Source organism: Panthera pardus, unplaced genomic scaffold (genome assembly GCF_024362965.1).
Source record: "Panthera pardus isolate Hobbes unplaced genomic scaffold, ASM2436296v1 HiC_scaffold_6, whole genome shotgun sequence".
Classification (NCBI taxonomy): domain Eukaryota; kingdom Metazoa; phylum Chordata; class Mammalia; order Carnivora; family Felidae; genus Panthera; species Panthera pardus.
This window is the reverse complement of record NW_026526991.1, coordinates 42,798,413-42,820,123: the sequence shown is the minus strand read 5'-3', so window position 1 is coordinate 42,820,123 and position 21,711 is coordinate 42,798,413. Positions and strand designations below refer to the sequence as shown.

Here is a 21,711-nt window from a genome sequence, read left to right as displayed (position 1 = left end):
TGGAAGCAGAAATGATAAGAACTCAACTCAGGATCTGAATTTTTTCTGCATCTTATAGCAATAAGAACCAAATATAAATTATTCTCTCTACAAATTATCTTGCCATATTTATTAGAGTCATTGGTGAAACGGGAAATGGACAAATTTTTTTTCATCAAGAGAATTATATGATGCTTAATCTAAGACAGTGATAAACTCACTAACTGCCAGAACTAATATAATATAATGAGTAACTGTTGCAGAGGTAAAATATGTTCTGCAAAGCTATGACTTTATATTATAGTTCAATTTCATTTATCTTTAATAAAGTATAACTTTGGATTCTATGTATCACTCATTCATATAGACGTATCATGCCTATTTTCTTCTCTAATGTCTCAAAAGAATTTTATAAACCATGGGCCATATTAATTAATTCCCTGATTAGTTAGCAAAATGTTTTTAATATCTTTTTTTTATTCAAATTCTAATTAAGGATTTGTTGTGCTTACTATTTTTGTACAAAAAATAACCACAGAACTTCGCAGCCTAAAGCAACCATTTTATTTTGCTCACAGAGTTATGGGTCAATTATACTTCAATAAACCTGAAATTAAAAATAAACAGAATGTAGAAAAGCTCATCTAGGTGGTTCTCACTTGGGATCTGTCAAGTGAATATGGTGAGAGGTTGGTTGGGGCTGCAATCGACCCAAGATGACTCACGCCCATGGTAGACAATTGATACTATCAGCTGGGAGACCAGAGCACCTCATACAACGGCTCCAATCTGGCAGTCTCATATAGTCTGACTTCTTACTTGGTGGTCAAATCTTGCAACAAGCAGTGAGACACTTTGTGGCTTTTTCTTGCCTAGTCTGAGAAGTCACACAGCATCACTTCAGCCACAATCTATTGTTACAATCAAGTAACAAGTACATATCCAACTAGAGAAGACACACACCCCACCTCTGGGTGTGAGGTTAAGCTCACTAGGTAAGAACACTTTATGGGATGAGATACTGTCCCAGCCATCTGTAGAAAACACAATCTCTTACTGGATGCAAAAGACAATTGACTGCCTTAGGGTACACGCCGAAGATGTTAGGAATGTTGCCTAACATCTCTATAGATATAAAATTCATCTTCCACATGTATCATCTTCCAATTAATTTCAGTAACAATAAATTTTGTTACTAATCACTCTTTCAAACTGTCACCTTACTACATACTTCGTAAGAAAAGAATTGATAGCTTTAATACAAGATTTTGATTTTCCTTCATGGGCTCTGATGAAAGAAGAGAATTCATCTCTCTTTTAAAGAATAATTCTGGGGCATCTGGGTGGCTCAGTCGGTTAGGTGTCTGACTCTTGATTTCTGCAGGTCATGATCTTGTGGTTCGTGAGTTCGAGCCCTGTGCCAGGCTCTGAGCTGACGGTGCAGAGCCTGCTTGGGATTCTCTCTCTCCCTCTCTCTCTGCCCCTCCCCTGCTCACTCTCTCTCTCTCTCTCTTATTTTTTCTCTCTCTTAAAACAAATAAATAAGCTTTATTAAAAAATAAAAAAAAAGAATGGTTCATATGATTGCCATTTGGGATTAATCAGAAAAATAAAGAAAATTCTTCATTAATTTTTTATTTCAGGCAAAAAAATACAAAAGAAATAAATGTATACTGAGTTACATGTGTCTGCTAGATTGTATTAAGCACTATACCTAGAGATATAGCCACATCTACATCTCTTAAGTACATCCATATTTATACCTATAGTGAGTCCTTCAGTAAAGACTCAGTGACATTAAGTAGCTTCCCAAAGTCATACCTAATTTGTATCAGAGCTCAACTTTGAAATCAATATTCAGTGACTTCAAAGGTTGTGTCCTTTCCACATCATTTATATTAAAATATTATTAAAGTACATGTTTTTTTCTTGATGTAATGGTCATATCCAAATACATTATCAAAATTACTTTTCCTTGACATCATATATTTTTTAAGTTTTTCTATATGAATCTCTTCAACTACTGGATAAGTGTACAACTTTCATAAGTGACACATAATGATTTCCTTGAATGGCAGTCACCTGTTCCATATTGGCTTTCTAATCATCTGAAAATCCCAGGAAACTCAGCATACAGTTGCAAAGGTGAGAATCTTTTCATTTGTATCTAAACTTCAGCCATACTCAGAAATCCCATTCTAACTTGATAAAAGCAATACTTAAACACAACAGAAACCATGGTTGTTTTCTCCTTGCATAAAATTCATCACCAGATAAATAATTTTATTCAAACCCTTACAAATAACTTTGCCTTGCTTAGAAATCCAAAAACTATACAAATTAGCTTACACAGGTTGAAGAAATCTTAAAATGTGTATCCAGTAATACATTTCTATAATTTATTCAATCAAATCTCCAAAATCTTAACCATTTCAGTTTTTTATAGAACACCTGAAATGCCATCTCAATAATACCTTAATAAATCATGACTTCAGAGGGATGAATTATTATTATTACTCCCCTGATAGGACACAGTTCTTCCATGCTCCACTGTGTCTAGTTTATACCTGTGTTATATCAAGCATGAACTAGGGGCATTTAATTTTTTAACTTTTTTAATGTTTATTTGCTTTTTGAGAGAGAGAGCGAGGGACACAGACAGGGAGACACAAAACCTGAAGCAGGCTCCAGGCTCTGAGCCGTCAGCACAGATGGAGGGCTCGAACCGACAAACCGCGAGATCATGACCTGAGCTGAAGTCGGACGTTCAACAGACTGAGCCTCCCAGGCATCCCTATGCTACAGTGTTTTAATGCAAAAGTGTTCAAATGTAAGAACCATAACAATTGTTGCTTTAAATCACACATGTATTCACTTAGCAAATTTTGATTTAATATCTACCACACCTCAAGAGACTTTCCATTAGATACCAGGGTCATAAAGTGAAATAAGATATGGTTCTTATACTCAAGAAGCTTACAATACAATACAATACAACATAAGCCAACTAATAACTATAGTATGAAGTGATAGATGCTTCATTTATCCAATGCCAATAGGATCCAAAGAACGGCAAGTATATCAGACTCCAGAGTTTCTTGGCTTTAGTTTTCCAGAAGTGATGGTTCTTGAGGTAGTATTAGAAAACAGTAGCAGTTGATTTAGATGCGCTAATGGAGGAAACAATGTTAGACAAAAGTATCAGAGCAGTACTGAAGGCACAGAGGTTTAAAACCTCATAATCCAGGGGCACCTGGGTGGCTCGGTCAGTGAAACATCTGACTCTTGGTTTCAGCTCAGGTCATGATCTCACGGTTTGTGGGTTCGAGCCCATGTCGGGCTCTACTGACAGTATGGAGCCTGCTTGGATTCCTTCTCTCTCCCACTCTCAGCCCTTCCCCAGTTGTGTTCTCTCTCTCTTCCTCTCAAAATAAACATTAAAAAAAAATTAAAACCTCATAATCCTGTTTAAAAACTGTAAGTAGCTTAGAATGGCTGGGGGAACAAAGAGAATGAACTGTGGAGAGGGAGATCAGCTTGGGGAGACTAGATTATTTAGGTTGTCTGTCATAAGGTGAGGAGTTTGAACTTCTCTTAAAGGTGTGGGATACCATGGAAGAACTTTAATCGTTGAAATAAAGTACATTTGAGAAAGATAATTCTAGAAGCAATGTGTAGATGGGTTAAAGTAGGAATGGAGAGGAAGCAGAATTGATGTGGGGGTAATACACATGTAAAGTGGTAAGAGCTTAAGCAAAGGAATAGGCACTGAGAATAGTGAAAGGGATGGATTCAAAAGTAAGAAACCCAAGGACTTGAGACCAAGTAGATACACAAAGTGTGAGAAAAATCTACACTGAGAGCCTTGGGCAATTGAACAGAATAGTGCTACACAGTAAGTATAGTTGATCCTTGAACAATATGGGCTTGTTCTGTGCAGGTCCACTTACACGCAGATTTTTTTTTTTTTTTGGTTACAGTACTGAAAACAATTTTATTTTATATATATATTTTTTAATATGAAATTTATTGTCAAATTGGTTTCCATACAACACCCAGTGCTCATCCCAACAGGTGCCCTCCTCAAGACCCATCACCCACCCCACATCAACCCTGTTTATTCTCAGTTTTTAAGAGTCTCTTATGGTTTATATATTTTTAATGTTTATTTATTTTTGAGAGAGAGAGAGAGCACAAGCAGAGAAGGGGCAGAGAGAGGGGGACAGAGGATCCGAAGCAGGCTCTGCCCTGACAGCAGCTAGCCAGACACAGGGTTCGAACTCATGACCTGAGCCAAAGTCTGACACTCAACCAACTGAGCCACCCAGGGGGCCCAGTACTGAAAATGATTTTAATAACATTTTATTTTCTCTAGCTTAGTTTACTGTAATAATGCAGTATACAATACATATAATATACAAAATATGTATTAGTTGACTATGTTATCGGTAAGGGGTTCTGGTCAACAGTAAGTTATTAGTAGTTAAGTTTTGGGGGAGTCAAAAGTTATAGGTGGATTTTCGACTGCACAGGGGATCAGCATCCCTAACCTCTGTCGTTTAAGGGTCAACCATATTATACATGACTGACAGAATGAGGTCATGATCAAATGAACGGTGGCTCCACGATGAGGCACTTATTCTTTATCCTAGGAAGACATCCAAAAAAATGTTCTCCTTAGAAGTTTGTAGAACCATAAAATAAAAATGGAAGGCTATAACAGGAGCTTTTCCTCATTATCAGATACAACACTTCCCCGTCAACCCACTGAATTCTCTTTGCTCTTCTCTTGCGTGGCTTGTTATACAGGTTCGGTTCCTCCTACTTTTTCAAGCACTTTCACTGTAGATTTTTGTCCTTGCTGGCCAACTGAGTGGCGACTACAGTTTATCACAGTACATGTTTTATTTATGCAAGGACTATAAACCATAATCTCACATATATACGCATGCTAAATACTGGGCGGTAAGCACAGCCTATTGTATACAGTTCTCTCCTGAAGTAACTCACAACTTTGACTGGAAATTGCAAGTAATTAATAAAATGTGTCTTATAGATGTGTCAACACTATGGATTGTTCTAAGTCAATTTACCTGTGCAGAGTCACTGGTTCATTAAGAACATATGTTCATATAGTAAAACATTTAAAACAGGAACATACACTTTTTTACCTGTATTATACTCTAGTTACTCCAGCATTCTAATGTATATTCCTTCCTAACTAAAATACAGTACTCCTTTTTTTTTCCTAAAAAAATGTAAGTTTTCCCAAAAACTCTGTAAAACTTTATTAATAAGAGTAGAGACACTAAAATGAATATATAGACTTCAATAAACAGTATAGCTATTGGGAAAGCAGCTCTTTACCACAAACAAGTAAAGACCTTTTAAAGATCTAGAGAATGATGGAATACACTTGATATAAAATGTATGTAACATCACCATAACATATAATTTCATATTTAATATTTTAAAGTTAATCAAGAAATATTTTGGACTCTTGAAGACTGTTAAGAATTTTAAAAGCCAGTTATTATACTGTCCATGTTTGAAAATATAACCATGTAATTAAAAGCTCTCCTATTAGACTGAATACTAAATAATAGATCTTATTACACCGAAATCAGAGAACAATGCAGACAGTAAGGCAAATGCAGAATGATTTATTGGGCCAAGAATTATAATTTAACAAAATATACAGATAACATATTGAATACGTATTCCTTAACTCTACATTGAAATAACAGTGGAAAGTAATAAGAAATTAACTATTCCTAAACTCCTATATAGACAAACTTCTTGCAAACAAACACATATCAGTACTTATATTAAGAGCATGATGGTTTATTAAGAGTAAGATGTGACATTAACATGTTAAATCCCAGAAGAATCTTCCCTTTTTTCCCAATATGACAGCCTACACAATACATTTTGTGATTATATTCACAAGATGACCCAACAATGTTAAGAATAGATTTGTTATGAATAAAAAATTATCAATGAAAAACAGTACATGCATATTGAGCACCCACAGAATTAGTCATTTTAATATGAGAACAATTTGTAGGTTTTAAAATGACTATAGTTGGATACATTTTTCTAAGAATAAGAATGTGATTCAGAAATGGTGTTACTATTGAGTTACTATACTTACTATAGACTTATTTCTGCTAAAATGTCTTCCAGCATATTGTTTTAATTACAATAACCTAATGGCGGGGGTGAATTCAAAGGAATAAAGAATTTAGCTAGTGAAAATAGCACTAAAATGTTCTGATATTTTAGTGGTGAGTTTTAGTACCTACTCGAAAAAGTACTACTTTGAATGTACTGTGTTCTCACATATCACACAACTGATAATGTTGCCAATAGCATAGATGAATAAAGTTATATGCCAAAAGTCATATTCTACAACTTATTTTACTCAACACCATTCTTTTCTAATTTATGTTATCATAATATATAACATTTAAAAGTATGAACTTGGAAACAACTGAGTTTTCTCTTCTCTCTGTATTTCCAAGCAGAAGTGAGGAGAAGTGAAGGAAAATTTAGAAAGGATAATTACAACATATTTAATCATTAAATAATATCTATTGAGAAGAAAATGTTTCAGTTGTTTTAGTATAACAAAAGGAGGTTTAGAATAACATACATTCATTTTAGGACACAAACATCCTTTTACATTTTGTTAAGAATTAGAAAATTATCCCTTAGTCCATACATGTGATAATGCACTTTTTGAGATCTTTACTTAAAAATCTCAGAAAACATTCCCCCTCCCATTTTACACTGTTTCTAGCTAACTAGTAATTCTGTGTAGGTAAGAAGGATTGCAGTTAAAAATAGAATAAAAGAACGAACAGAGCTGATCACTCAAATAATTACACTGTGCTCAACTGGACCAAAAAAACAAAACAAAACAAAACAAAACCAGCACATAATTTAGAAGAATTCACAAGACAGGTCAGTGTTTACATAAGCATTTTAGGGGTAAGCCTCCATCATTCTAATAATTTATCTTATGGAAAACATCTACAATCACCCCACAGGGAAAATTTCCCTTGCATATCCGTTAATTCCTTTAATATTTTCATGTTTGAAACAAGCTGAACTATTTGAAGTCTTATAGGCTTTGGGCCCAATTCCAGTCTATCAGATTGAGAGTGTTGGCAATCATATTTTGGGGAACAGGTAGCAAAAAAAAAATGGATGTGTAACGCAGTTACTATATACATGCTCCCATATAGTTTCATGAAGACATAACTTTCCTATGAAGCCTACTTAAAAATGACCTTTAAAATCTATTCAAGATAAGTAATAAATCAAAATGACAGGACTTTACAAACTTAGAGACACTCATACATGCACATGAACATACATATAACTTCATCTATCTTTCTGATTTCTCTTTTCAGACTCAATCTTTTCGAGGAAAAAAAAAAGTCCTAGAAAAATATATTCCAGTGTTTGACTGTATTTTACAATCACTTCATTCTCTCCTTTAAAATGCTTCGTGCTGAAGACACGTTCATTTTGAAAAACTAAATCCCCCATGGGGTACGTAAGATATTAACAAAATCTTCATCATTTACTATCCCTATACTTAGACCTTCATAGTAATCTTCAAATTCACCATACGACACTTCATCAGACTTGCTGCAGGCATCTTTTAGTGTTTCTAGAAAAGATAATTTGATTTCTTCCTCTGTGGAATGGCCTGTAAAATAGTACTGACTGTGAAACATTCTCCTTAGAAGACTAGTAAAGTGACTGATGATGATAAAGAAATACTTAATCACCTTATGAAATCTCTTCCACAATTTGAAATCGATGTCAAACTTCCCTCCAATTTATTTAAACATTTTCTTGCATGAATCAGAATTTAATGGTGATGAGTTTAGTACACATTTGAGGCCTCTTTTAAGCCTCTGATACAATGTAATACATATAGGGAAAATAAGAGTCACTAATGTAGACATTCTTCTATTTCTTAATATTTTAGAGGACTCGGCTTTATTTCCATTAGAAATAAGGAAAGAAGAAAACAATTTCCAAGATTTATAGGCTGTTAACGCAGTAATGCAACGTATGAGAAATATCCTTATATTCAGGCATTAGTTATTTTATGAATCAGTTACTCATAATTGCAGCTAGAAAATATTACTGCGAACATAGGATTCAGAGGCCTATGAAAATCTTTGCTGGAAGAACTTTCACTGGATTAAATCACCCTATTTTAAACTCTGCAATTAAGTAGGTTATTTCCACTAGGTTATGTTAAATATGATTAATCTCATTCTATAGGAAGATGCTATTAAGAATGACAAAATGTAAACAAATTATAATTTTTAGTTTGTCATTTTAAGAGAGAACATAAAATATCTGATTCAGTCTTTTAATTCATTTGCTTTGTTTAATTCATAAAGAGAACAATAAGCTATTTAAATAAGTAGCTCGGATTGTATTGTGGTCAGTTAAAGGGAAGGAACCATCTCAGCCACTACCCTCCTCACGCAGATCTACTCCCAGGATCCCAGCACCGAACAGGAAAAAAGACATTCATTAAGTTTTTAATAAGAGGAAGTAATAATAAGATGGAAGTAAGCTATAGAAGGCGGTCAGGTAATATCAAAGAAAATAGACGCCCATATATATAAAGGCAAAAAAGGGTCAGAGAAATCTATGTGACTCTCTAAATCATTCTGAAGTCATGTCGCATTTCAAAATAACACACTTAAATGGGAATACCACCTTGTCTAATGAGGTGGGCAAAATTAGGCAAGAGTTAGATCTTTTTCAAACACCAGAGGTCTCTAATGGACTCGGTAATAATTCATCGTAAAGTGCCTTTCAAACTGAAAGAATGCTTTGGATAAAATGTTTGCTGTCTTTTAAAAACATGCATGCGAGGGGCGCCTGGGTGGCTCTGTCGGCAGAGCATCTGACTCAGTTTCGGCTCAGGTCATGATCTCACAGCTAGTGAGTCTTGACTCCCATCAGACTCTGGTGACAACACACAGCCTCTTTGGGATTCTGTCTCCCTTTCTCTCTGCCCCTCCCTCATTCTCCCTCTCTCTCTCTCTCTTTCCCTCTCTCTCTCTGCCTCTGTTAAAAATAAAGAAATAAAAATAAATAAATATTTAAAAATAAAAACTAAAAACACGCATGAGAAATACAGAACTAGTGATTATTTTATTTTAAACACAGGCTGAATGAACGACTGAATAAGTATGTTCTGCAGAAATGGTAATATAAAACAATAAATTGAATTTGTGATTGAATGTTAGTCAAGAATTAAAATTAATCAAGATCTGATCTATATAAAACATATATACCTGTTGGCAGTAGAGATTTCTTCCTTTGTTTACCATCCGTACTTTAGGATAAATGAGTTTTAACACTTTTTTAAATAAAAATATTATTTTTTTTTATTTTATAAGTTTTTATTTATTTTGAGAGAGAGAGTGTGAGCAGGGGAGGGGCAGAGAGAGAGGGGGAGAGAAAGAATCCCAAGCAGGCTCTGTGCTGTCAGCACAGAGCCCAAAGCAGAGCTCAAACACAAGACCATGAGATCACGACCTGAGCCAAAATCAAGAATCAGATGTTTAGCCAATGGAGCCAGCTATGCATCTTAGCATTTTTTATTTAAATTTGTGTTTCAAATACTCAAGAATTTTATACTTCCTCTGTACTCCCACCTAGGAAATACATAGCTTTTATCACTTGTAACTAACTTCTTTCTCTCCTCTTAGAGACCATCAAGTATTTTAATGAACAATGTTAAGTTCTATTATCTTCACAAGAAATATATTTGAAATATCTTATTTCTATTAAAGCTGAAAATAGCTTTTTCTAATAAATTATTTATGCAAAGTAAAAAAAAGTATTTTCTACAGTTAGATTGTGCTACAAAAGCGTTAATTTAAATGAATTATAAATTGTAAACAATCTATATTCCAGAGATGGGTATGTAAATATATTATAATTTGTAATGATAGACAACAATAAAGGTTTTTTGTTTCTCTTTTTTAAAAAACAGTAATGAGTTTTCCTCTTTTTAAGGCTTTTTATGCCTTGCTAGATCTTCCTTAATGAGAATGCAAAGACGAGGTATGGAATTTCTTAAATTAACAAAGGCTTACCCAAAAACAAAGACAAAACCCTCACCAACAATTCCGTGACATCTAACAAAACTAAAGCTACTTAATTAAGATTATTAGAGGGGAGAAAATAAAGAGAAACACAATATAGGGTGTTGAAATCACCTAATTCTGAAATAAGTAAACTATCTTGTTCTTATATTTAGTAAGACTAATTAAAGGAGAAAAGCAGAGAATTACAAAGATTTAAAGGAAAAGATACGCTAAATCCAATTAAATAATGCTAGAAATTTTCTTATGGCAACTGCAGTTCATTTAAAGTCACTGATAAGCACATTAAACTATTTTGACCTGAAACAGATTATTAGAAATTCTTTTAATATTAGAAAAAGGAAAATTCTAGAATAATAGTATTCTATAGTACTTAATAGTAGACGATCAAAATTATAAATTAGAAAGAAACTATTCATAAAATATAAATTATAAGTGGTCAAAAAATATACAAAAATGTGTTTAGCCTTCCAAGTAGCCAGGGAAATGAAAATAAAATTATTTTTAGTCTATCAGATAGGCAAAAATTTGTGGTGTTAGCATGGTAGGAGTGTAACTGAATTCTCCATCTAATGGCAATATAGCCATCTTACAATGCAATGGTATAGCCATCTTACAATGCAATTTGAAAGTATCCATTAACATTTGAAATGCAGATATCCTAAGTCATAAAATTACCCCCTCCACCCTGGAAACAGCAGAAAATGAGCCTATGGAGTCACAAATATGCCTATTCACTTCTTCATTGTTTAGAAATTAAAAGTCTACCAACAGGAGACTAGATAGGTAGGTAAATTGTAGTATATTGATTTTTACAAAGAGTAATATACAACAAATAAAAATAAGGTGGATCAATGGGATTAATATGGAAAGAGCTCCAAAAGGTATTTTGGAGCATAAAAAGTAAATTACATAGCAATGTGTTTAGTGTACCTTTCATGTTAAAAAAAAAAAAAGAAAGAAAAATCTTCAAGAAGTATTAGATCTTTATAGTACATATACATATTCATACAAAATTCATGGAGTAAGGATTGAAATGTATATATATTAAATGACAATAACTGTTACCTCTATAGAGGAAAGTATAATGAAAAGAGGAGAGTTACTATGGCCAAATGCTTTCATTATAATAAGAATTCATTTATAAATCAATTATGTAAAAATTAAAGTCTGAAGAAATATAGTAGGCAATACATCTCTAAAATTACAGATGTTCCTTGACTTATGATAAAGTTATGTCTGATAAACCAATCAGTTGTAAATTGAAACGGTCCTAAGCTGAAAATGCATTTAATTCACCTAATCTACTGAACACCATAGCTTGGCCTAGCCTACCTTACACGTGCTCAGAACACTTACATTAGCCTACAGCTGGGTAAAATCACCTGATGCCTATTTTATAATCTAGTTGAATATCTCATGTAATTGACTGAATACTGTACTGATAGCGAATGGCTGGAAGCGTGTGGGTTGCTGACCCTCCCAATCGCACGGCTGACTGGGAGCTACAGCTTGTCGCCCCGCACGACAGCCGCAGAGAGTACCGTACCGCCCGGCGTTAGCCAGGGGAAAAGATCAAAATCCAAAATTTGAAGTAGTTTCTACTAAACAGTTAATGTTTTCACACTATCATGAAGTCAGAATACCGTTAAGTTGAACCATCCGAAGTTGGGGACCACCTGGATGTATGCATGTATTTTCTAGATGCTCAAATTTTGACAAACGTATGTATGCTCATTACATGTATACCTCCATTCCTAGAGAAAGACGTTCACTTTCTGCCTTAAATCTTCAAGTGTAAGCACATACAGTAAAACCAACTCAGAGAACTTGCACATGTAATTATCTGTCCTCTAAATCTATTCTGTTTCAACTCAGATTCCTTGCCATCTCCTCAGTAAGAAATAAAAGTTCAATCTCAGTTTATGAATATCAGAGAAAAAAATAAGAAGACAATAGACCTATGAATTTTTAAAGGAAGGCCAAATGACTCTTATGTTTCTGGTTTAAAAAATAATTGTTTATTTCCTCCCTTAATAGCCTCAAGTCCACACTGTAAGTTAATATGATTTAAAGATATTACTTTTATTAACTAACATTTTAGAAATGTAATGCATTTTGACTCATAATAATTACCTGAAATTACTTGAGGATGCTTCTTTGCACAATAACATTTTCTTATGTCTATAATAGGCACACAGCCAGTTTTGTTGAAATCCAGTTTCATAAAGACCTAAATACAGAGAGATGTTATTTTTTTTTTCTATAAACTCATTAGACATGAGAATCTAACTCCCTATTCTGAAGGTTATTTATGATCTCTAAACAAGCCAGTTTAAAAGTACTAAACTGGTATATGACGAAAGCGTCATGAATCCAGGAAGATATTAGAACAAGATGTTAGGTAACCTACGCTGGAGTATTATTTCTACCACTTCCTGGAACCCTGACCTTGAAAAAGTAACCTTACCTCTGTTGCACTGGCTTTCCTCTCACACTTTAGAGTTGAGTAAAAGACCTTACTGGTAACTTCCTGCTCTAGAATTTACAGGAAACTGATAAATGGCCAAGACAAATTACTTTGATTCAAAAAGTGATCATGTAAATATTCATCACTAAAATCAATGAGAAATTGCAATACTTTTTAAATGGCCTGTGTTGGGGCGCCTGGGTGGCTCAGTCGGTTAAGCGTCCAACTTCGGCTCAGGACACGATCTCGCAGTCTATGAGTCCGAGCCCCGCGTCCGGCTCTGGGCTGACAGCTCAGAGCCTGGAGCCTGCTTCCGGTTCTGTGTCTCCCTCTCTCTCTGTCCCTTCCCCGTTCATGCTCTCTCTCTGTCTCAAAAATAAATAAACTTTAAAAAAAATTTTTTTAAATAAATAAATAAATGGCCTGTGTTACTCTATTTCCTAAAATTTAACACTACCTTTTGATATGCCAGTTGTTTTATTGCTCCTCTAACTCAATACAATTTTTAGCATCATAAAATAAAAAATATTTTATGGAGGAGTGGGTATATAGAAACATAAAACCAACTCAAAACAACAGCCCACATTTGCAAAAGAGTCGAAACTGGAATCAAGTTTGTTTATTCACAATAATGTGTTCACAGAAATATGGCACCTGTAATGGGCTGAACTATGTCCTACCCCAATTCATGTGTTGAAGCCCTAACCCACCCTGTACCTGAGAATGTGACTGCTATTTGGAGATGGGGCCTTTAAAGAAGTAATTAAGTTAAAATGAAATCACTAGGGTGGGCCCTAATCCAGTATAACTGGTGTCCAGTATAAGAAGAGGAGATTAGGACACAGACAACCAGACTGAGGATTTGAGCACATAAAGAGAAGACAGCAAATCACAAGTCAAGGAGAGAGGCCTCAGGAGAGACCAAACCTGCTGACACCTTGATCTTGGACTCCTAGCCTCCAGAAGAGCAAGATAATAAATTTCTGTTATTTAAGTCACACAGCCTGGGGTATTTGTTATGGTAGCCCTGGCAAATTAGTATAGTACTTTATAACTCTATTTTTGTCCTCTATTCCCAGAATCAAGATTTATGAAAGAGACAACCCTCCAATTTCTATTCCTGATATTCAAACCTCTCACCAGGACATGTAAAGTACAAATAAATGGACATTTATAAATATTATGTGCTGAATTCATTTAACATAAAGTTTTTATTGTGTCTTTTAGCCAGTAAAGATAAAGATTTTGATATTTTCTATTTCAGATTTATGCCTGATGTAATTGTTTATACTTTTCTGTACACAATAGCTTTGTTTCCAATATTAGATACATCTACATTTTCTAATAGGTACATATACAAAAGAAAAACAAACTACATTGCTCAAAATATGCTCCAAAAATGGCTACAAGAACCTAAGTAATACATAGTTTCCTATAAAAATCGGGGTTTCTGTTTTATTTTGTTTTTTAAAGATTTATTTATTTATTTATTTACTTATTTTGAAAGGGAGAGTGTGTGAGCAGGGAAGGGGCAGAGAGAGACAGGATCTCAAGCAGGCTCCACACTGGAAGCAGGGAACCCAATGTGGGGCTCGATCCCACGAACCATGGGACCATGACCTGAGCTGAAATCAAGAGTCAGACATTTAAATGACTGAGCCACTCAAGCACCTCAGGGGTCCTGTTTTTAATTCCAATTTAACACAGTCATTTTAATCTTCATTTGAACAGCTAACATGCATATTATAAAACCAGAGAAACATATTATAAAACCAGAGATTATAAAACCAGTCATCATCCTAAGATAACATGTATAGAGCCTTGACACTGGAATAGCCAAAATGCTAAGATTTTACATGTTTAATCCTTATACCAACCCTATGAGACAAAACTAAGGCTCAAAGATATTTAATAATAGATAGTCATATAACTAGTCATTTATGGAGCCAGCAATCTATGGAACTAGTAGTCTGTGAACCAAAATTTGATTTCAGATTTTAATTTCCTTTTAAAATCTGTTCCTGGGGTGCCTGGGTGGCTCAGTCAGTTAAGCATCTGATGTGGTCCATGAGTTCGAGCCCTGCATCGGGCTCTGTGCTGACAGCTCAGGGCCTGGACCCTGTTTCAGATTCTGTGTCTCCCTCTCTCTCTGCCTCTCCCCAATCACACTCTGTTTCTCTCTGTCTCTCAAAACTAAATAAATGTTAAAATAAATTTTTTTAATAAAACAAAATCTGTTCCTAAAACATATGTATAAATTATTTTGCTTTATCCTGGTAGATTTGTATATGTATGTATTTGCTTGTATTTTACTAAACCCAAAACAAATGACAGGTAAAGGGATTTAAAACATGTTCAATGGTGGGGCTTCTGGGTAGCTCAGTCAGTTAAGGGTTGACTCTTGATTTAGGCTCAGGTCATGATCTCATGGTTCACAGGATTGAGCCCTGAGTCAGGCTCTGTGCTGTCAGCACAGAGTTTGCTTGGGATTCTCCCTTATTCTCTCTCTGCCCCTCCCCTGCTTGCATGCACTCTAAATAAGTAAATACATAAATACATACATACATATATACATACATAAACAAATTTGTTCAATAGTAATTCAATGACGTTTTAAAATAATGAGCCCTGCGGCACCTGGGTGGCTCAGTCGAATGAGAGTCTGACTCAGGTCATGATCTCATGACTCATGAGTTCAAGCCCCACATCGGGACTCTGTGCTGACAGCTCAGAGCTTGGAGCCTGCTTCAGATTCTGTCTCCCTTGCTCTCTGCCCCTCCCCCACTTGCTCTCTCTCTCTCTCTCTCTCTCTCTCAAATATAAATAAACATTAATTTTTTTAAATGAGGCCAACACCTTATTAAAAGTAACTATTCAAAAGATTACTTAACAAAGTTACCTTTCGAACAAATGATTTCCTGTACTCATTCATTTCACCAATAATGGCACGTTTGAATTCTCCGTAATCAACCTTGCCACTGTCATTGCCATTCAGAATTTGCCATGCAGGTTCAAAATCCTAAAAATATTCACACAGATACCGTTGTTTCACCTTGAAATTGTATATGACCACAACAAAACTCATCTCAATAGTATTTTGTTACTACTTTAGCCCCAGACAAGGTAACAGACTTCATTTAAAACTTTGAAAAAGTTATATATAAACCCAAACAAAAGCACTAAGAAAGCTTACAAAGGCACTAAGAAAGCTATTTAAAGGGACTCTATGGTAAACAGTTCTGTAAGTTAAGGACCATTTAGGAGCGGCAATGTCACAAATTTATATTTTCAGTTCAATTCCTTTCTATACAAAAATGTTTACCATTTACTTGAATTTGAACACTGGATATGTTTAATGTAGTCACTTCAGGTTCTGCAATGCTTCAAAAGCATCAGGACCACTCACAGTATTTCTAGTCTTCATGTTTCAAAGTACAGAAGATTCGAATGGCTCCAATATTATTCCATAACTCACACTGAAAGGTGTTATTTTGAGTCAAACCTTATGTCAGTTGGTTCATTTTACCATTGCCACTTATTCCTTTGCAAATGCACAACTTAGTAGAATATTCTATTCACAGAATTCCTAACAACAAAGAAATTACAGCATGAGGTTTTCTTAAACTAAGGTAAATATACTTTAAATGTTTCAGTCAAGTTGTTAGCTTTAAGTGAGAATGTAAATAGCGTATCTAGCAAGGTGATTGACAAATAGGTACTCAAAAAAAATTCCCTTCCTCTTCCTCCTAATTTTTTCAACTAAAATTCTAATAAGAAAACTCCATCTTAAGATGCTCTGCCCCCCACCACTTTTCAACTACTCCTAATTTGTCTGTCATAATGCCCAGTACACGACTGACTTTAAGTATCTGTAAAATGTACTGTTAAGTTTAAAAATAAGCCTGACGGAGCACCTGATGGGTGGCTCAGTCTGTTAAGCATCTGACTCATGTTTCAGCGCAGGTCATGACCTCACGGTTTCGTGGGTTGAGGTCCCACATCTGGCTCTGTGCTGGCAGCGAGGAGCCTGCTTGAGATTCTCTGTCACCCTCTCTCTCTCTACCCCTCTCCCAATCACTCTCTCTGTCTCTCAAAATAAATAAATAAACTTAAAAAATAATAAAAATAAAGCATGTTCCCATGAAATTTTCTCATCTGAGGTTTAAAGAAACTCTGACTAGAGGTAGTATCTGTGGATTGTCCAGGCAAAGCCTGTCAATTAGAAAAGCTAAAAGACCAATTCAAAATCACACAGTTGAAGTAGTAAGGCCAGAACTTGAATCTATACCTCATAAGTTCAATTTCCAGTGTTCCCTCCACAAAAAAAAATACTACGCCTTGTGACAAGACCGTTTGAAGCAAGAGAGCAACGCAAGAGAATCCCTTATCCAAAACCCTTGAGGTAGACGTGTTTCAAATTCGCTGTTAGAATAAAATCAAACTTAGTATGGCATGAAAGGCTTTAATGTAATAGAACCATGCTAGGCTTATTTCTCTCCATTCTTCTCTTTTCCTTCCATTCATATATCTACCCATGTAAACTAATGCATCGCCTGTTTACTCAGCACTTGCGGATGCAAGGTTCTACTTGAGGTGTTACAGCAGGAAACCAGAAGCACCTTGGTGTCTTCCCAGATGGAACTTATACCCTACTTGCCAGAAAAGCCAGAGAATACTTGTAAAGTAATATGAAGAAAATAAAATAGGAAATGGTATAGAGAGGACTGGAGATCGGATGGGGCACTCCTTTAGGCAGGGCTATCAGCGTAGCGCTCCCAGTAGAGAAAGCCTGAATGATGGAAAATCCAGCCATGCAAAGGTCTAGTGGGAGATTGCCCCCAGCATAGAGAACAGGATGTGTAATGGCTCTGGTCAGGGTAGGAGGTGTGAGGGTGACCTTCTGCCATTCCTAGAACAGGCTATACTCCCTTTCCCCTTCATGCCTTTATATGTGCTTCTCCTTTTGTGGTCTCGCTGTCTGATCCACACTCCTCCTCCCCTCTTGTCTGTTTAGTTCTTCCTCATCCTTCAAAAGACAGCTCAGCTATACCCTCCTGCAGGAGTCCTATGATCTTCCCTCCCCTTCCCCATAAGCTGGCTTGGAAAATATCCCATGTGTTCTGAAAGCATTCTCCACTTAACACATAAAGTGTTTTGTAATCTATTTATATTTCTTTTCCTTTGATTATGAAGACCTTAAGAGTACAGAGTATGTGTTCTCGGAGCTGAGAACAATGCCTTCTTATTAGGCTCTTCTTAAATGTAGGAGGGAGGAATGAATATTGAAATTTTAAAAAATCAACAGGACTTGTCGCTTGATGGCTAACACTGATTATGAGGCACAAAGAAAGAGACACATGAGCTACTAAAAATCTCACTAGAAAAATGAATAATACCACTTAAGAATACCATGTTACTCATTGCAGCACTTACGTTTTCGGACACTTCTAAGTGAAATGCTTTTAGAGCTTGCTTAAAATCTGCCTTAGCTAAAAGTCCAGTTCCGTCCTTGTCCAGTTGTTGGAGGTATTTCCCCAATCCAGTCAAAATACGAACACCTCTTTTGTGTAGCTGTTCCTTTAGCGCATCTGTTCAGGAAGAAGAGAGATGGAAACCAACTGGTCCAATGTACAAATGTATCAAATTACAATTGTCTCTCTTGTAGGAGAATTAAAGCTGATGTAAGTGATACAAGGGATGTGCTTATGCAACTAGATGGTGCGTGTGACTGGCAAGAGTTTGGAAAATAGAATGCTTTTAGTAGAGTGTTATATACAAAATCACATGTAAATATACTAGAACTATAGCACCACTGTGTGGTGGAGTGCTGTATTTTAAATATACAAAAATAATGGGTCACTTTATCAGGATGAAAATAATCCAAGTGTTACAAATAAAATCTTAGTTTTTACTTTCCAGGCTTCCTCTTCATCTAATGATCCCACATCTTTCATCTCTTTCCTCTTTCCTATAATGATAAAATTGATGCCAGGCCAGTCGCTCCAAAACCACGTGTTCAACATTTCTAAAATAGTTTGAAATCATCAAAGGATAATTTACATATTAAATAGCATCAAGGCTTTGGAATGTTATCTTATACTTACACATTTAAAGTAGCCCTTTCTTCTAGGAATGTTTACGTTATATTCTCAAGCTCTTAAAATTCTCTGTGGGTCAGTGATTACATTTAACACAGTTTGTGCCATCATTACTTAAGAAAATATAGTTAACGTTACTAGAGCAGTTATTGAACACAATAAAGAACACACGTCACTGGATTCAGCAGTGACAAATATTGTACTGACCGTGACGGAACAGAGAAAATAATTTACTAACAATAACATGAAGAACATTGGACAGTTCAAGCACCAATCCCAGACCACCTTTTTTAAATGTTTATTTATTTATTTTGAGAGAGAGTGCGAGCAAGCAGGGGAGGGGCAGAGAGAAAAGGAAAGAGAGAATCCCAAGCAGTCTCCGTACTGTCAGCACAGAGCCTGGAGCAGGGCTCAAACCCACAGCCCTGGGATGATGACCTGAGCCAAAATCAAGAGTCGGACACCCAACCGGGCTCAACCGAGTCACCCAGGCACACCAAATATAAGAATTATAGGAAGTACTAGGGGAGAGGAGCCGGGATGGCAGAATAGCATGGGAGCTTTTTGTGTGTCTCGTGTCCACGAAATATAGCCAGACCAACACTAAACCATCCTACACACATAGAAAACTGACTGGAGGATTAACACAACAATCTGCACAACCTAAACCACAGAATTCAGCAGGTACACAGCACAGAGAGCTGAACTTGGGGAGCAAGAAGTCGTGAAAGGTAGAGAACCACTTTCGCGGGCAGAGAGAGGATAGAGACTGGGGCGGGGGAAGAATATGGGAAAAGCACCCCTCCCCAAAGCAGCTGGAGAGAAAGTGGAAAGTTGGAAACAGACGCAGGGACTAAACTAAAAAGGGAGAAAGGAGAAAGGAGAGGGTTTAAATTCCATTAAGACTGTAAACAAGGGGAGCGCAAAGGCTGCAACTCCACAGCTCGATACCTGGCGGTGCTCTGGTGGGAAGGGCGAATCCCCAGGAGCAGAGTGGGGTCCAGGAGGATCTCAGGCCACATGGGGAAAAGCGGTTCCACTGTTGCCAGGACATTTGGTAGAGACTGTTGAAGCCACCTGGTCCCAGCAGACCCCAGAGAACAGCCACATTCGCTGTTGCTAGAACAAGGTCATTAACGGTGAAGCCTGGTGCCAGACGTGTGTTGTGATTTTCCATAATCCCTGAAAAGCTGCTGCAACACTATCTCGCAAACTTTTTCTGGGGTGGGCTGGCACCTAGCCTCAGTCTCGGGGCACCGGCAGCAGCAGGGTCTGGCAGGCGTTCCTGGTGCAGCCGGCATTTGGCCATTGCTCAATGAGACCCTCCCGCGGAGGGGCGGAACACATCAAAGTTGCAGTCCTTTGGAAGTAAGGGGCTGGGGAAAACACCACATCTGAGACAAAACTTGGGAGAGAGGTACTGCCTGGGGCCTGGTTACAGAGAGTGAAAAAGCAGGGAGTGGATGAAAGCTGAAGACTGAGGACGAGTGCGCAATTGCTGATCCCGGAGAACAAACTGGGTAGCTGGGTAGTACCATTTTCACCGGTTCCATGCATGCACATGCGCATACGCACCTACGAGCTCTGCAACAATCCACCCCAGTAGGCTAGCAGCGCCATCTAGTGGAGAGTAGAGCTGTTACACTGAGCCCCGCCCAACTGGGCCAACTTCACTCTTCAAGAACACAAGTCTCACCACCAGCTTAATTTATGGAGTATAAAGAGCTACATAGACTGACTTCTAGGGGAAAATGAAGCAATTTCAGTCCTACTTCAATCTGTTAGCAGGCTCATCTATTCAATTTTCTTTTTCTTTTTTCTTTTTCTCTTTTACACTTCTTTTTCTTGAATACAGAAAGAGGAAAAAAATTATTTTTATTTTCAATTTTTATTAAAAATATCTTTCTTTAATTTTTATTACTATATTTTTTACTTTTGTGTAAATTTTTCCAAATTCTACTTTACTTCCATCATTTTATTTTAGTCTACTTCAGTGTATTCACCTTTTCAAATTTTCTAACAATTTACTTTTTTTCTTTCTTTTTCCTTTTTCTCTTTTTTGTTTCTTTTCTTTTTCTTGAATGCAGAAAGAGAAAACCTTCATTTTTACTTTCAATTTCTTTTAAAAATATTTTTATTTAATTTTCATTACTATTTTTTTTGCTTTTATGTAAATTTTTTCAAATTCTATATTACTTCCATCATTTTATTTTAGTCTACTATAGTGTATTCACTTTTTCAAATTTTCAAATGACTTTTTTCTTTTTTTTATCTTTTTTGTCTTTTTCATCTTTTTCTTCAATACAGAAAATGAAAAAATTCATTCATTTTTAATTTTTATTAAAAATATTTTTCTTTAATTTTTTCTACTATATTCTTCACTTTTGTGTATATTTTTTCAAATTCTATTTTACCCCCATCATCTCATTTTAGTATACTTCAGTGTATTCATTTTTTCAAATTCTCAAACTATTTCCTTTTTTTTTTCCTCCCCTTTTTTTTCTCTAACCTGTCAAAACCTCTTTCAACACCCAGACCAAAACACACCTAGGATCTAGCATCATCTATTCTACTTGTTTGTGTGTGGTTTTAATTTTTTAATTTTAATACTTTTTCATTTTAATTTTTTTTTTAATTTTTTTTTTAACGTTTATTTATTTTTGAGACAGAGCATGAACGGGGGAGGGGCAGAGAGAGAGAGGGAGACACAGAATCTGAAACAGGCTCCAGGCTCTGAGCTGTCAGCACAGAGCCCGACGCGGGACTCGAACTCACGGACCGTGAGATCGTGACCTGAGCCGAAGTCAGACGCTTAACCGACCAAGCCACCCAGGCGCCCCTCATTTTAATTTTTTTATTTCAATTTTTCTACCTCATTAATTCCTTTTCTCCCTTTAAAATGACAAAATGAAGGAATTCACCCCAAAAGAAAGAGCATGAAGAAACGACAGCCAGGGATTTAACCAACACAGATACAAGCAAGATGTCTGAACCAGAATTTAGAATCACG

At 36.0% G+C, this 21,711-nt stretch overlaps 1 protein-coding gene across 10 annotated transcripts in view; it reads right to left on the bottom strand.

Moving 5' to 3' along the window:
• Positions 1–524: 524 nt before the first annotated feature.
• The window catches only part of CAPS2 (calcyphosine 2), a 115,992-nt gene continuing 94,805 nt past the window's right edge, over positions 525–21,711 (bottom strand). For 8 of the 10 annotated variants that reach the window (XM_019455134.2, XM_053894611.1, XM_053894610.1 and 5 more), the window contains 4 exons: positions 18,037–18,191; positions 15,503–15,622; positions 12,270–12,366; positions 5,627–7,699 (listed from right to left, as the gene is read on the bottom strand). In XM_019455134.2, the coding sequence (XP_019310679.2) occupies positions 7,524–7,699; positions 12,270–12,366; positions 15,503–15,622; positions 18,037–18,191 (548 nt within the window). In that variant the 3' untranslated portion in view covers positions 5,627–7,523. Of the gene's footprint in view, positions 3,150–4,162; positions 4,628–5,626; positions 7,700–12,269; positions 12,367–15,502; positions 15,623–18,036; positions 18,192–21,711 lie in introns of those variants that run through there. The other 2 variants (XM_053894612.1, XM_053894613.1) reach the window with 2 other exon arrangements.